The following is a 17,398-nucleotide window of genomic DNA, read 5'->3' as shown; positions in this document are numbered from 1 at the left end:
ACCTCATCCCCACCACCAGGCTACAGGGTCTTGTCCTGAACGATAGACTAGCAGAACAAGTGTAATATAATTACTAGCGATGACGTGCAGTGAATGGTTTATATGCTTTTACGTCCGTTTTGGTGAGCAGGAACATTTACGATAGATAGCTATAGGTAAACTACAGAGAAAGTGTGATATTTTTACGTTTGTTTCGGAGCGTATACAAAAAGCCGTCTATCAGCAGTGATTGTAGAGGGCATGTCGGAGAATAGCGCAGACACTCGCTTCACACCGCGAGCGCGCACGTGCACCACTCGGCAGAAAAGGGAGAAAGAAAAAAGAGTCTGCCGCTCTCCGTAGCTACAACATTTCAGTTGGATCCTAAGGATCCACTGTGCCAGTTTAAAACATGACTTATAAAATCATGCCTACAACTATTAATTTATGAGCTTAGTATTCTATGCACTAAAAAGTTATAGATAACAGCTTAAGGCCACCCACACGTTATTGTAGGCCCAGTTTGTACAACTTCATTTAATACAATATATGTAGTAGGGGGTGCCTGATCCATCTCTCTCAGTTAAGGGGTCCTTGTCTAAAAAAACGTTGAAGACCCTTGCCTTAAACACTTTCCAGGACATAAGTGATTTAACAATTAAACCCTTTAATATAGTGCAATACATTTATCTATACATTAAATAAACTGAAACCTGCTTCACTGCGACTCCAAGAAGTTGAAAATTAATCAAAATATTGAGATGCTCTTTCAGAGTCCTGACAGCTCAGCTGGAAAAGAAACATCTCCACAACCTGAAGGTTGTGAATTCAAATCCCACCTTATCACTTTGTGTATTTCTGTTTCATGAAAGAGTCATTAAGACATACTCATTGAAACGCCTCAGAGGAGGAAATCAGTCCCAGCATGCTTCTATCTTCTTTTAGGATAAAGAGTAAAAACATTTTATTAACTCTCCAAACAGGAAGTGACTCATATCTAAGCTGAAATGTCTCAGAAAAGTTTGAACCTGCTGATAGAGCTGCGATGATGATGTTTTCAACCTGGTCTCACTGATATACGTACCCCTGGACTCATTTTTCCAGGGCCACAAATACATACCGTCTGGTACATTCTGCCACCCCGGAAGAACTACAAGTATACCGTCTTCGTATCATGTTCTATGGTGCAGCTATAGTGGGAGTTGTAGTTTTAAAATACATTGGTATATTTCTTGTAAGTAGAAGTTGGCAGTGCAGACTTTCAGATACTCCCTGGGTTTATTTGGGATGGTGAACACATTGGTTAAATAGGTGCAAATAGCTCATTCCCATATTTGACTACGCAATTTAATTTGATTAAACTTTACTAATGATCGGCTTATCGAAAGGATGCAGCCACAACGGCAAAAAAGAAAGAACATTTTATTTAGGCTCTTTCTCCAGAGGGGCAGCTCAGCCAATTAGGGCAAACAGGTAACGCAGTGCTGTTAAAAACATGAACTGAAAGAGAACAGAGGAAGAAAGCTAGATAGATTAAAGTGGAGCTCAGATATGGATGAAGTTATATGGAAAGTAGCTTTATATTCACATCATTTGAATTAATAAATGTTTAAGTAACGCAGCAGAAAGATGAGAATATAAGGCTATATTTCCATTAATCCACCTGTCCTCATTCACTGATTGTAGTGGGAGAGAGGTTTATTGTGTCAGTCATGGTTGGCACAGACACAGCGCAGCATTTAGAGGTGTTACAGCCAGAAGGTGACTTACAGCGGGTGCCTGGCACTTACACACATACACAAACCTGGTGTCGCGGCTGTAAGCAGTCCAACAAAGTGCTGCCGCGAGGGACTAAACACTGAGAGATGCATAAACACACTGCGATGCGCTCGAAATTGTATTGCAATGATTTATTCCTCCACATGTAAAATACAACTAGCACTGCAGTTACCAAATGTAAAGTTACTGTGTGTGTCGAAATAAGTGCGTTAGTGTCAACAGAAAGTGTTCGCTCCCAGGCTCACCCCCTCTCTGTCAAAGCCCAAAAAAAACCAGGTGAACAGGTGAAGCATACAAATATGATATAATTTCCTCTCAAACCGCGATGAAAACGCCCACCACCTACAATATAAGTGCACAATATAATTATCAATAAATAATATAAATGAGACCATGAACAACATACAGTACAATATGTGGCTCCTACACCTGGTACTCAAGAGCCCACTAAGTTGTGTGTGATGTATTATTGATGCGAGTAATCCTCCTCTTTTTCCTTCCATTTGCTTTTTCATATATGTCTCTCTGTTTTTTATCACTCTCAACATGCCTCTCTGTCTCAGAGGCTGGCAGGATTTCATGGCGTATACCATGAACACCACGGCTGTGGCAGAAACCGATTTTCAATTATCAATCATTACGCACGTGAACAAACTTAACACAGACAGATACCTGTCCTCACATGCAGATGCAAATGTCAGTTCCCTTTGCTCACTTCTGCCACTCTAACCAATATTCAGCCTGAGATGAGACAGGGAGTTTTTCCTCGCCACTGTCGCACTGAATGCTTGCTCTTGGGGGAATTACTGGAATTATAGAGTGTGATCTAGACCTACTCTATCTGTAAAGTGTCTCGAGATAACTCTTGTTATGATTGATACTATAAATAAATTGAATTGAACTTAAAAAAGTGATGATAGGTTAAGCCTCCGACCTGACTAGGAGGTGATTGGCTGTGTGTCCAGTCTTTGCCAGCTAAGTGTCAGCTTGGGTCAGCAGCACCATGCTGCATGCTGAGGCATCCAGATCCGAACGCAGAGGCTGTCAGCAAAACCCATCCCTGATTGTGTGTGTGTGTGTGTGTGTGTGTGTGTGTGTGTGTGTGTGTGTGTGTGTGGTCACACACTGGTCATGTCTGTGTTTCCCTCCAGGCTCTCAGTGTTGAGCTGAAGAACGGAGAGACAAAGTTGAGGACAGAACAAGCTGAAGGTTGCACAAGAGGCTGTCTGGCCCCATGTCTGCCCCTGCTCCAGCCAATCGGAGGTCTGCGTTGGGCTCTCGCCGGTAGGTAGCCAATAAGGTCCTGTCATTGTTTGGGTATTCAGTAAGATAGCCACAGTTGAAAAGAAGCATCTCTAGGGAAGAAAAGTGTTAACCTCCGGGAGGGGACCAGGGCCTGTTTTGATAAAGCATCTCAGAGTAGGAAATCACTCCCAACTGGCCAAAGATTCTTGAGAGAGTGATGCACCTTGGTCCCACTTTTGGGACTAGGAGTAAAATCATTTTATCAAGTTTCTAAACTGTGGAAATGACTCCTATTGCTGCTGATATTCAGGAGTCACTGCTCTGTGGGAGGAGAGGGAGGAGAGACATTCAATAATGAGCTTATAGACAGATACAGTTTTGGCAACAACTTAAAAAATTATAATTTTTGTGACTGAACTCATGCAAAATGCAAAAGAGGACCCAGATGTCCTCCCAAACTCACAGCAACACAGAACATGTAGTTTTTCAGCCGTGATGTTTTGGATCTGTAACAACCACATTTACCGCAGTAATAAATTCAAACTTAATATATCCATAATACACAGATTCATTCCATTTCTACAAGCTGCTTCATATTGTTCATATTAGAGATGCACCAATTACAACTTTCTAGGCCAATTACGGCTTTCATTGAGTTAGGCCATACCGATTTTAGCCGATTACAATTTCATTTTTTCTAACCACTTTACAGCACACACAAATATTTATTTTCTATCTTTTCTTTAACAGAACATTTTGCACAGAACATAGAACATTTTTTCAACACATAATGGATCACTATAAAATAGAACTATATAAATTACTCCTGGTGTGGGAAATTCACACAAATCTAAAGTGCAATGTTAGAATAATTTCCTTCTTTTCACATCCAATATCACACTAAAGAAATGTGATGATTTTGGTTTTTTTGTCGTCCCTCCACGCCCTACTTTTTCCTTGCAGGTGTTGCATATTGCAAACTTGTTATCTTCTGCACACACGCTGAAGAATTTCCAAACAGCTGACCTGTTGTAGTTTAATTCACGAGGTTCCCTACATGTGCGAGAATAGCGCGGACACGCGCTTCACACCGCGAGCGGGTGCGCGCCACACACGGCGGAAAAGTTGAGAGAAAGGAAAAAGAGACCGTAATGTGGCGTCCGTGTGTGCGTGCGTCCTTGAGAACTGTAGCTCGTATAACTTATGTTGTCAGTTAACTGTAGCGTTGACCGGCATGAAATCGGCATATGTCAGACTGACCTGGCGGACGCCGGTCATGGCCGAGCACGTGAAAACCGGCCAATTCTATCTTTTTTCTTTTTTCTTTTTACCTTTATTTATTCAGGGGAGGTTCACTGAGAGGCAGCTTCTCTTTTACAGGAACGCCCTGATCACATTCACACAGTTCCACAATCATACCTGGAAGCTGCCCAGTACAACCACAGTCTGATCTGCTGGCCACTGAGCAGCTCCACTGGAGTGGTTGAAGGTTAAGGGCCTTGCTCAAGGGCACCTCAGTGGTGGTAATGAGGGAGGGACAAGCGCTGCTCTTTCACTTTCCCCACCCAGATTTTATCCTGTCGGTCACAAGCTCACTTCTCTAACCTTTAGGCCACCACTGCCCATCTATCTATCTATCGGTGCATCTCTAGTTCATATTGTTACCTAATATTAAGTAACATTACAGAAATAACCGGTAAGGTAACAGGTAGTGTTGTTGAAAGAGGGATTGGACAGTGAAAGAGAGTGATTCCATGTTCCTCGCAGTGCACAGAGGCATTGCAACATCCCTGCTGCACGCGCAATTATACTGCACAATATAGTCAAGACGCAGCACTAATATAGATATTATAAAACATGAGGATATGTCACGCAGCCAAGTGAAGTTGCCTGCTATTTTTAATTGTATACATTTCTTCAACTATATGAGTGGCTTTTTTATTTAGATACAGACTACAATACAAGTGTGAAATACCATTATGACTAACTGACTGAGTAACCCATATTTACCTGTACATATAACTCACATACACATAAAATGTTGATGTTTTCTGCATTCGGAAGTCTAGTATCTTAAACAGCAAGTGTCATAAAAACTACAATACATAATCATCATTTCTCTTTTGCGGCTGAGTGTGTCGTTAAACAGCTATGTCACTCTCTCCCTCTCTTCGGAGGAGTCCTTTCCCTTGCTGCAAGTCAGTGTAGGATGCTTCATACATTACACTCTAGAGTCTCACCTTAAAGTCGGAGTGTTTATGGTGGTAGGTTAACTTTCAGCGTGATTCCTAGGAGGGATTCTGAGACGCTTGATAAATACAGGCCCGGATGTTTTCTCCAGCAGAAGGCCCAGCTGGAGCTTCCCAATTGACGCACATGTATTAATACATCCTTATTCTTATTCTATTCTATTAATATTATCCTTATTTACATTTTTTCTTCCTTTCATCAACCTGTGTCTGTGTGTGTGTGTTGTGTGTTTGTGTATGTGTGTGTACGTGTGTGCATGCGTGCGTGCGTGCGTGCATGCGTGTTTTCTGTAGCTCAGTTATGTTGCTCCCTGTCAGATTAACAAATGAAACATGGTGACGTGATCTTTTTAGCATTAGTATCATTTTGTGTGTATACGACAAAAATACTGTGTGCTCTCTTTCTGAGCACAGCTTTCCTCCAGTTGAACCAGCTGTTTTAAGAACTCTTACCCAACTCAGTAACACTTTCTAATTATGGGCCTGTTATAAAGGGTTTATGAGTTGTAGCCAATTGCTTTATTAATGGTAACAAATTATTTAATAAAGCTTTGTTGAGCAGGTATTAGCCATATATTAAAACAAATGTTGTGTTGCCAGGTTGTTAAATATCTCCCTGGCTGGTGTTTATAAAGTTACTAACAACTTAATAACATTACTAATGACAGACATGTTTTGCTATGGGCTGTATAGAAAGTAAGAAACCTGCGACCCTTGATATTAATGATGTATTAATATTTTTTATTTGTTTAGCCTTTATTTAACCAGGTAGGCCGTTGAGAACAAGTTCTCATTTACAACGGCGACATGGCCAAGAAAAGCGTAGGCGTGCAAGACAACATAAAGTTTCACATTCTATACAATACAAGAATACAGTATATATATATATATATATATATATATATATATATATATATATATATATATATATATATATATCTGCAGCCTGCTTGGCGTATAATAATAATAATAATAAGAAGAAGAAGAAGAAGAAGAAGAAGAAACATTATTTCTATAGCACTTTACAGTGTTACAATGTGCTTTTCAGAAAAACAATAAAAACAATTAAATAAATAATCATAAATCATAAAAAAAATAAAACACAAATGTGATATACTCCTTATTCTTTATTATCAACTTTATTCATGGCTTTGCTATTAATGACTCAAAAGCCAGAGAGATGTTTCACAACCTGGCAACCCAAAAGCATCATTATTTTTTATTTTTTTTAACATTAATAAAATAATGATTTACAACCTAAAATCCCTCTGTAAAAGGTGCCATTTTAGAACGTGCCAGTGGTACCCTCAACTCTTACTCGATGTGTCAGCATATTACCCCAATTTGTTTCCGTGCTTTTTTTTCCATTAAGCTCTGATGATACTGATGGAGGAGCTTGTTGTGTTAGTGACAAGATGGACTTCAAATAAACGACATGCATTCAGCTGCTTCCTGCACACTGACCAGTGAACAGCTAGTTCACTGAAACCTGATCACAGCTCATCCACGATACGGATGTTTCCTCCTACAGTTCCAGCAGCTTCCGTGGCCTGTTTACTGGACACAGGTTCAAAATGTTCCTGAGGTTCTGTTGTCCACAGGGACCTGTGAAGACTTTTTCCACATCCATTAAGCCGCAGACTAAATGTTCTCAACTCTGCAATAATGTTGTATACAGGATGTATGTCTTATACCTAATGTATACAATATGATTGTTCTACATTGATTTACGTCTGTGCTCCAGTTTTACACAGTCACCACTTTAATAATATGGAGATAATTTGGCATTAATATTGATCTGAAGAGTCACCAGCTAAGTATAGGTAAATATACTGCATATTGCCAAAAATCCATTTATACTAAATGTGGGTCAAGTGATTTTAAAGTGTTTTAATCTCATCCAGATGTTGTAAGCCATATATTTATGTGTGGGTTACAGACAGATAAATGAAGCCAAGACGTCTTGTTAGCGGTTGTAGTGGTTTTATTGGTATGGTCATATATTATACAAACGTATATATGTAGCGGTTCAATCTGCAGCTGTGGTGTCCTCCTTTCTCTCATCTCTTTTCCTCAGATTCAACCCACTGAAGGCGTTGCAGCCCAAACGCCGCTTGCAGCAAATACTGGCGTCCTCGCCCGTCCCGGTGCCCAAGCCGGCATTGGGGTCGGGGACAGGGACAGGAACAGGGAAGGGGACGGCTGTGCCAGCGGCCACGGCACCGGTGGCCATTCCTGTGCCAGCACCCCCTGCGTGAGACTCACTTCAGTTACAGTCTCAGAGAGCATGCTCCGTAGTTGTAGCTCCGGCATGCATTGTAGCCACTAAAACTGAGCACACAGGCAACATGTATGCTACCTGTCTCACTTAGCCACGTGTTTCATGAACATGATAACAACACTGAGATCCCAGCTGGAGCTCTCAGTGTTCACATGCAGCTTAGATGCTGGCATCAACAACAGCAAACAGCACAGACTTGAGTGTGTATGTGTGATGGTGTCACATCACCTTCAGGTCTGTTGATGCCCTGTCAGGAAAAAACAAGGGTGTGCACTGAATGCATCACTGACGTGTGCATTAATAAAGTCAGTAGGTAAATTTCATTGACTCAAAGATAGACTGTAAAAATAATGGACAAAGCAGGGTCTGCAAAGTGAAGCCATTGCAGAAGTGCCTTCAACCCGCATTATATCGTTATATAAAACTCCTAATGAATGAAAGATGTGGAACATGTTTACACTTGAATTAAGTATGTATCCGTAAATAAGACTTGATTAAGACTTGGAAAGCAGCTAAAGCAGTATAAATTGCTACAAAAAAAGTGGGAAAGAGATGAAGGATGCAAAATAAAGAGTAAGAAATGATAGGTGTTCAAATGATTTGCCTATCTGCGCCACTATTTCTCTACAGCAGACAGACATATTGACAGACATCAACATATAGACCTATAGATTGTAGAGAGAAGCCTCGTTTTGACCTGGTGTTAAAATCTTGAGAGTTTGCACTAAATGCTCGCTCTTGGGTGAATTGTTGAAGTGTAAATTATAGGGTGGTTTAGACCTCTTCTATCTATCTAGTATGTCGAAAAAAAGTCACAGTATAGTATGTAAAAAAAGTGATACAAAAGTCTTAGTATAGTATACTGAAAAAAAATCTTAGTATGGTATGTCGACAAAAGTTATAGTATAGTATATTGAAAAAAATGATAAAAAAAAGTCATAGTATAGTATATTGAAAAAAGTGATAAAAAAGTCATAGTATAGTATGTCGAAAAAACTGTTAAAGAAGTCTTAGTATAGCATGTCGTAAAAAGTAATATTATAGGATGTCGAAAAAAGTTATAAAAAAGTCATAGTATAGTATGTTGAAAAAAAGTCATAGTATAGTATGTCAAGAAAAGTGACAAAAGAGCCATAGTATAGTATGTCAAAGAAAGTCGAGAAGAACATGCAAACTCCACACAAAAAAAATCTGCCCAGACTGGGTATTGAACCAAAGTCTGCACTGCCTGCATGCTGCTGTTATTTGATTCAGTGCTAACAACTAGTCCACTGTACCATCTATTAAATCTGTTGAAAACAGTCGTAGCATAGTATGTGGAAAAAACTGTTAAAAAAGTCTTAGTATAGCATGTCGTAAAAAGTCGTATTATAAGGATGTTGAAAAAAGAAATTAAAAAAAATCATATTATAGCATGTCAAAAAAAGTCTAAGTATAGTATACTCAACAGTATATTATGTGGGAAAAGTGAAAATAAAGTCATAGTATAGTATGTCGGGAAAAAGTCATAGTATAGTATGTCGAATAAAAGTGATAAAAAAAAAAGTCATAGTATAGTATCTCGAATAAAAGTAATAAAAAAAAAGTCATAGTTATAGTATGTGGAAAACAGTCATAGTATAGTATGTCGAAAAGTGATAGTAAAGCCATAGAATATTATGTCAAAGAAAGTCTATAAGAACATGCACACAAAAAGATTAAGCCCAGGCTGAGAATTGAACTAGTGGTCAAAGTCTGCACTGCATATTGGCTACTGGTATTTACTTCAGCGCTAACCACAAGACCATCATACCAGCTCTTAAAAATATTAAAAACAGTCGTAGCATAGTATGTCGAAAAGCCATTAAAAAGTCATAGTGTAGTATGTCGAAAAAAGTGATAAAAAAAATCATAGTATAGCATGTCAAAAAAAGTCATAGTATAGTATGTCTAAAAAAAGTCATTATAGTATGTTGAAAAAAGTGATAATAAATAGTATGTCAAAGAAAGACATGCAAACTCCACACAAAAAGAATCAGCCCAGACTGGGTATTGAACCAAGGTTCAAGGTCTGCATTGCCTACTAGTAGCTAATGCTATTTGCATCAGTGCTAACTACTAAGCCACTGTGCCACCAACCAAATAGGTTTAAAACAGTTATAGCATAGTATGTCGGAAAAAGGCACTTAAAAGTCAAAGTGTATGTCGAAAAAAGTGATAAAAAAGTATAGTATGTTGAAAAAGGCATAAAAACCTTTGATGACATCACTGCTGCTACGTTCACTATTTTTCCAGTCTATGGTAAATTTGAACACCAGAATTTGTAACATCATTTGGTCCATGTTCCATGTCATTTTTGGTAGCATGAAGTTCTCCGTGAACCATCACCTTATCGTGGTGGAGAGGTTTGTGTGTCTCTGTGAACCTGAGGGCTGTGTTGTCTGGAGCTTTGTGCTCCTGGTAGGGTCTCCCAAGGCAAAGTGGTCTCAGGTGAGGGGCCAGACAAAGAATGGTTCAAAAACCCCAATGAAGAAGCAAGGTAGAGATGGAGTGACCCTGCCCGGAGGAAGCCCGGGGCCCCCGTCTGGAGCCAGGCCCAGACGGCGGGCTCGTCGGCGAGCGCCTGGTGGCCGGGTTTGCCACGGAGCCCGGCCGGGCACAGCCCGAACAAGCTACGTGGCTCCCATCTCCAGCCCATGGGCCCACCACCTGTGGGAGGAACCGTTGGGGTCGGGTGCGATGCCACATGGGTGGCAGTGAAGGTCAGGGGCCTCGACGGACCAGACCCGGGCGGCAGGCGCTGGCTCTGGGGACGTGGGGCGTCACCTCTCTGTGGGGGAAGGAGCCGGAACTGGTGCGGGAGGTGGGGCGCTACGGTTAGATCTGGTGGGGCTTACCTCACGCACAGTCTCGGTTCTGGAACCATACTCCTGGATAGGGGTTGGACTCTTTTCTTCTCCGGAGTTGCCCAGGGTGTGAGGCGCCCGGGCGGGTGTGGGGATACTCACAAGCCCCGGCTGGCGCGCTGTGTTGGAGTTTACCCGGTGGGACGAGAGGGTCGCCTCCCACGCCTGCGGGTTGTGGGGGAAAACTCTGACTGTTGTTTGTGCATATGCACCAAACAGGAGTTCGGAGTATTCGGCCTTCTTGGAGACCTTGACTGGAGTCCTGCATGGGGCTCCAGTGGGGGACTCCATTGTTCTGCTGGGGGACTTCAACGCACACGTGGGCAATGATGGAGACACCTGGAGGCGTGATTGGGAGGAACGGCCTCCCTGATCTAAACCAGAGTGGTTGTTTGTTGTTGGACTTCTGTGCTAGTCATGGATTGTCTATAACGAACACCATGTTCGAACATAGGGATGCTCATAAGTGTACCTGGTACCAGAGCACCCTAGGCCGAAGGTCAATGATCGATTTCATAATCGTTTCATCTGATCTGAGGCCGTATGTTTTGGACACTCGGGTGAAGAGAGGGGCAGAGCTGTCAACCGATCACCATCTGGTGGTGAGTTGGGTCAGGGGTGGGGAAGACTCTGGACAGACCTGGTAAGCCCAAAGCGTGTAGTGCGGGTAAATTGGGAACGTCTGGAGGAGGCCCCTGTCCGACAGACTTTCAACTCACACCTCCGGCGGAGCTTTTCGTGCATCCCTGTGGAGGCTGGGGGCATTGAACCCGAGTGGACAATGTTCAAAGTTTCCATTGCTGAAGCTGCGGCGAGGAGCTGTGGTCTTAGGATCTTAGGTGCCTCAAGGGGCGGTAACCCACGAACACCGTGGTGGACACCAGTGGTCAGGGAAGCCGTCCGACTGAAGAAGGAGTCCTTCCGGGATATGTTATCTCGGAGGACTCGGAGGCAGTTGCAGGGTACCGAGGGGCCGAAGGGCTGCAGCCTCTGCCGTGAAAGAGGCAAAGCAGCGGGTGTGGGAGAAGTTTGGAGAAGACATGGAGAAGGACTTTCGGTCGGCACCAAAGTGTTTCTGGAAAACTGTTCGCCACCTCAGGAGGGGAAGGGAACCATCCAAGCTGTGTACAGTAAGGATGGGACACTGTTGACCTCCACTGAGGAGGTAATAGGGCGGTGGAGGGAGCACTTTGAGGAACTCCTGAATCCGACTAATCGCCCTCTATGTTAGAGGCAGAGCTGGAGGATAACGGGGGATTGTCGTCGATTTCCCAGGCGGAAGTCACTGATGTAGTCAAACAACTACACAGTGGCAAAGCCCCGGGGATTGATGAGATCCGTCCAGAAATGCTCAAGGCTCTGGGTGTGGAGGGGTTGTCCTGGTTGACACGCCTCTTCAACATTGCGTGGAAGTCTGGGACGGTGCCAAAGGAGTGGCAGACTGGGGTGGTGGTTCCTCTTTTTAAAAAGGGGGACCAGAGGGTGTGTGCCAATTATAGGGGTATCACACTTCTCAGCCTCCCTGGTAAAGTCTACTCCAAGGTGCTGGAAAGGAGGGTTCGGCCGATAGTCGAACCTCGGGTTGAGGAGGAACAATGCGGATTCCGTCCTGGTCGTGGAACAACGGACCAGCTCTTCACTCGCAAGGATCCTGGAGGGAGCCTGGGAGTATGCCCAACCGGTCTACATGTGTTTTGTGGATTTGGAGAAGGCGTATGACCGGGTCCCCGGGAGATACTGTGGGAGGTGCTGCGGGAGTATGGGGGTGGGGGTCTCTACTCAGGGCCATCCAATCTCTGTATGACCAAAGTGAGAGCTGTGTCCGGGTTCTCGGTAGTAAGTCGGACTCGTTTCAGGTGAGGGTTGGCCTCCGCCAGGGCTGCGCTTTGTCACCAATCCTGTTTGTAATATTTATGGACAGGATATCGAGGCGTAGTCGGGGTGGGGAGGGGTTGCAGTTTGGTGGGCTGGGGATCTCATCGCTGCTCTTTGCAGATGATGTGGTCCTGATGGCATCATCGGCCTGCGACCTTCAGCACTCACTGGATCGGTTCGCAACCGAGTGTGAAGCGGTTGGGATGAGGATCAGCACCTCTAAATCGGAGGCCATGGTTCTCAGCAGGAAACCGATGGAATGCCTTCTCCAGGTAGGGAATGAGTCCTTACCCCAAGTGAAGGAGTTCAAGTACCTTGGGGTTTTGTTCGCGAGTGAGGGGACAATGGAGCGGGAGATTGGTCGGAGAATCGGGCGCAGCGGGTGCGGTATTGCATTCAATCTATCGCACCGTTGTGACGAAAAGAGAGCTGAGCCAGAAGGCAAAGCTCTCGATCTACCGGTCAGTTTTCGTTCCTACCCTCACCTATGGTCATGAAGGCTGGGTCATGACCGAAAGAACGAGATCCAGGGTACAAGCGGCGAAATGGGTTTCCTCAGGAGGGTGGCTGGCGTCTCCCTTAGAGATAGGGTGAGAAGCTCAGTCATCCGTGAGGAGCTCGGAGTAGAGCCGCTGCTCCTTTGCGTCGAAAGGAGCCAGTTGAGGTGGTTCGGGCATCTGGTAAGGATGCCCCCTGGGCGCCTCCCTAGGGAGGTGTTCCAGGCACGTCCAGCTGGGAGGAGGCCTCGGGGAAGACCCAGGACTAGGTGGAGGGATTATATCTCCAACCTGGCCTGGGAACGCCTCGGGATCCCCCAGTCGGAGCTGGTTAATGTTGCTCGGGAAAGGGAAGTTTGGGGTCCCCTGCTGGAGCTGCTCCCCCCGCGACCCGACACCGGATAAGCGGACGAAGATGGATGGATGGATGGATGGATGAAGTTGTGTTTAGAGGCTACATGCACGGTAGAAACTGCGCTATCATTGTGCTTTGAAAGCAAACTGTGATCACATGTGATCACTGGTTTAACACAGCCGCTTAAATCAACAGCACCCTGTTTGTTTACGAACACTAACCAGTTCGACAGCAGAAAGCTGGTGAGACGCCGACATTCCCTGAAATACGAATGTACTTTTGGGTTTATTTAAAAAGGAGAAATGGCTGGAAATCTAAAATGATTTCAGCTTCTTGAAAATAAGTCTCTGTCTCTACCAGGAACACACCACAGCATAAAGGAATATTTATGTACTTCACCCACTACACTCGACTCCTGCAGCCTCCCCACAACTGCCTCCAGCAGACTGTCACCCAGCACCCACAGCCCAGACACAGGTTCCTCCAGCAGACTGTCACCCAGCACCCACAGGCCAGATACAGGTTCCATCTCGGCAGATGGATGGGACAGACTGACAGACCTGAAACACTGTTGTACTGTCCCCTCCAGGCTCACTGCTTCAGCTGCTTCCCTCTGCCTGTTTCTGTTTGGTCTTGGCTTTTGTCATATATTGATCTTCAAAGAAATACCGAGTAGTCAATATCTGGCCTACTCCCTTATTGTATCACACAGGACACGTTTACTCAGCACAACTCTTGCTAGAAGCTTGGGGAGGTTGGGGTAGCCCCAAAAAATAAATAGATGTAGTCAAATGTAGCCACTACGGTGGTGTGGAGTTATCGGGTCCTGTGTGAAAATCCCTCACGGCTGCTCCAATTGGTCCTGCTTGTCCCCTCCTCCCACTGTGGAGGCCAGTGATTGGGCAACACATGTTTCTTTAAAGTAAGAGGTCATTACAACATTCGTTATGTGACATTTACAATTCTTTAATTTCTTTAGAAGTTGCCCATAACAGATCACCCTTCCTTCTCCTGGCTACTACTGATGTAACTATTCTGTGATACTCAACTTTATTTTCTTTAGCAGGATGGTAGCAATGGTTAAATGTGAAAATATGTTTGTTTGACTTTTTTTTAACTTTATTATTTATGATATGTGTGGTTTTACATGGTCTCTAAGGGTAGTTTTGCAAAAGTGTCCATTGCCTGTCATGGATTAGTTCGGCATTTTAGGAAATGCTTTTGCTAAGAGTTCGATGAGCAGATCGATACCACTCTATTTTTGTTTGAACGTCAAGCATGAAGCTAGAGTCAGCGGGCTACTTAGCTTAGCTTAGCATAAAGACTGTAGGCATGGGAAGTGAACACAGAAATGGGGGAATTACTGTAAGTTTTGAAACTATAGAAAGGGCAGTCCTGAAATCACATCCTGGTTAGCCATTGTTCCACAATATAATCTCTCATTGAGGCGTTATTATGGATCCCATGTAACTTCTAGGCAAGTCCCGCCCTACAAAGCAGCTTGATTGGTTGGGGTTAGGCATTGACCTCGAGTGGTTAAGGTTAGGATAGCCGATTGGTCAGGGACCTGAACAAATCAGGTTACGTTACCTTGCAAAAGCATGGACGCCTGGCCAATAGTAGTGTGTAAATGCTATGGAAGGGCGGGTCATGCCTAGAAGTTGCATGGGTTCCATAATAACGCCTCATTGAGCATTTCTGACGGACAAACTGGCAACCACTACAGCACTTTATTAGACATTGAAACCTTTGTGATTTTAAAAAAGTTATCCATAATATTCCCCAGCAACATTTTAGCTGGAATCTCTGCTGTCTACAAACGTCTACAGTGCTCGGTCTTTCTGTCTCTCCTGGGCTGTGGTGATATCCTGGATTCTCCACAAGTCACACTGAACGCTTGCTCTTGGGGAAATTATTGGAATTGTTGGGTCTTTGTAAATTATAGAGTGTGGGCTAGACCTACTCTATCTGTAAAGTGTCTTGAGATAACTCTTGTTATGAATCGATACTATAAATAAATTGAATTGAATTGAAGTCGCCTGGCAACCTCACACAATACCGAAGCTAACTGCTTCCAGTTTTTATGCTAAGCTAAGCTAATCACCTCCTGGCTCTGGCTTTACATTTAACCTCTCACTCTTGGCACAAGAGCAAATAAGCATATATTCCAAATTGTTGTTGTAAATTATAGATTATAATCTGGCCTCATAGTGCAGAATGATGTTGTTTATATTATATATATATATATATATATATATATATATATATATAGGGAGTTATTTTTAGCAGCGGTTACTCTACAGAAGAAGAAGAATCTTTCCTGGCGGTGCATGGAGAGAGAGACTAGCAGGGATGTTGGATAGCCCAAAGGGGTTGGATTGGTCTTTAACATTTCACAGCTGGGTAAATCTGACACCATTTTGACAGTTGAACAAACCTTTCTGTCCTTCTAAAAGTCTATCCAGATGTTAGCAAGGACATCTAACTTGTTGTGATAAGAGAGATTATATTGTCACGTTCTGACAGTCTTTTGATTTGTGTATCAGATGTGTCGGAGGTTGAATTTCTGCTCGATCGTGTCTTTGAGATCTACCCAATGTTCCAAAGCACATCGGCCGTGTGTAGAGACATTTGTCTGAAAGCTTGTTTGGAGTGAAATGCTCTGGATGATGAGGCTCTCGTGAATTAATGCTAATGCTGATGCCGCTGCCTCTCTAATCATTAGAGTCTCAGAACACTGTATCTCTTGTGAATTGTGTTTCAGGATGCAGAGTAGCTTGGGTTCTGTGCCAGTAAACGCTTCATAGCTGCAAAAGACTTCACATGGGAAGCCAAGGAGAGCAGCCAGAACGATTAAAGCAGAGCTATCTTCCTTTCCTTTGGTAAAGCTTTTAGAGAGCCACCTCTCCTGGGCCCCGGTCAGTGTTTGAGTGCTTGTTGCTATTTAGCGATGACCTGCATCTCATGCTCTGAATGAATTTGGAGAATCCTAAGACAGCTTTGTCTCACCTCACTAGCGTGCATACGTTTGAAGCATGCACATTGTATCAGCCCGGCGTGGTCCTCTGTGATTTAACACCCCTGTTGTCTCTGCCTGGTCAGGTTTGACTACTGCAGGTTCATAGAGCTAGACTACGTTCCTATGGAGACGGGCTATATGGTCTCAATGCGCCCGACTAAAGGCTACGCATCGAACAAGTCGCCGACTAAAGGATACACTTCCACCAAGTCTCCGGATCGCCACAGCCGTTCAACGAACTCTCCGTCGACCCCTCGTTGTCGGTCTGTTCCGAGTCCCGCTTCTTTCCTCACTCAGTTGACTTTTTCAAGCATGGGAATGATGAGAGCCTTTGCACTGTGTTGAATGTTTTTTTTCTTCTAACAGAATTGTTTCCACATTGTCTAGCCTGACCTCTTACTCCCTTATTCTTTTCTCTTTGTTTGTCCTCTTTTTTGATACCCTTTAGTGAAAGCTATCTCGTGTTATTTCTTTTGAGGAATGCTTCCTGCAGTTATATTTCATTGACTTCCTAATTCCTTTGGATTCTTGCTTTGGTTTTTCATCTTTGCAGAGCACATTCCTTTTTTTTTTTTTTATAATTGCCGCATCACTGTCATTGCCCAAATGAGTGTGTGTCCTTGTTTCTAAGGCAGAACTGTCGTCTGTTGGCAGTAACTTTTTGCCCTCTGTATTCATAATGTGTCTGTGTTTATTTGTGCATTTCGGTGTTGTATTTGGCATGTTAGTGGACCTGGATTGACGCGTGCTCCATTCGTGTCTTCTTTGATTTGTGATTTTGAACAATTGTTCATAATGGTTTTGCTCAACAGCTCACATAATCCACTGTCACCTTGTTGTTTGGAGTGTTGCGGGAACAGGTTAACATGTTTCCTCTTACTTTGGACCAGGCGGACCCCGGCCCCGCCTAGTAATAGAGATCCCCATGGCAACACCTCCCTTAGCAACAGCAGCAACTCAGGCTCTTGCAAAGGCAGCGACTGCAGCCCCACCAAAGGGTAAGTCATTAGAAACTGCATGGTCTGTTCCGTAAAGTGCTCTTGTCTAATATACTCCATAGAAGGATTGATTGCACTCCTTTCAAACCAAAGTTACAAATAGAAATCAAAACTTTGCAGACTTTCACATCGGTGAAAATCAGAACTAATACAACATGTATTTACATCCCCTAGCTGGTTTTTATTTAAATTTAACATTTTCACAGTACGTGACATACTGTACAGCACAGTCCATG

General features: G+C 43.5%; 1 protein-coding gene across 1 annotated transcript in view; it reads left to right on the top strand.

Annotated features, from left to right (window-relative positions):
• Nucleotides 1–17,398, top strand: part of snphb (syntaphilin b) — a 34,014-nt gene that overhangs the window by 12,701 nt on the left and 3,915 nt on the right. The window contains exons 2-3 of the mRNA XM_028582638.1: nucleotides 2,910–3,042; nucleotides 17,055–17,162. Coding sequence (XP_028438439.1) covers nucleotides 2,993–3,042; nucleotides 17,055–17,162 — 158 coding nt within the window. The 5' untranslated portion in view covers nucleotides 2,910–2,992. The remainder of the gene's footprint in view (nucleotides 1–2,909; nucleotides 3,043–17,054; nucleotides 17,163–17,398) is intronic.

Source organism: Perca flavescens, chromosome 7, assembly GCF_004354835.1.
Source record: "Perca flavescens isolate YP-PL-M2 chromosome 7, PFLA_1.0, whole genome shotgun sequence".
Lineage (NCBI taxonomy): Eukaryota > Metazoa > Chordata > Actinopteri > Perciformes > Percidae > Perca > Perca flavescens.
This window is presented reverse-complemented; position numbering and strand designations above follow the sequence as displayed.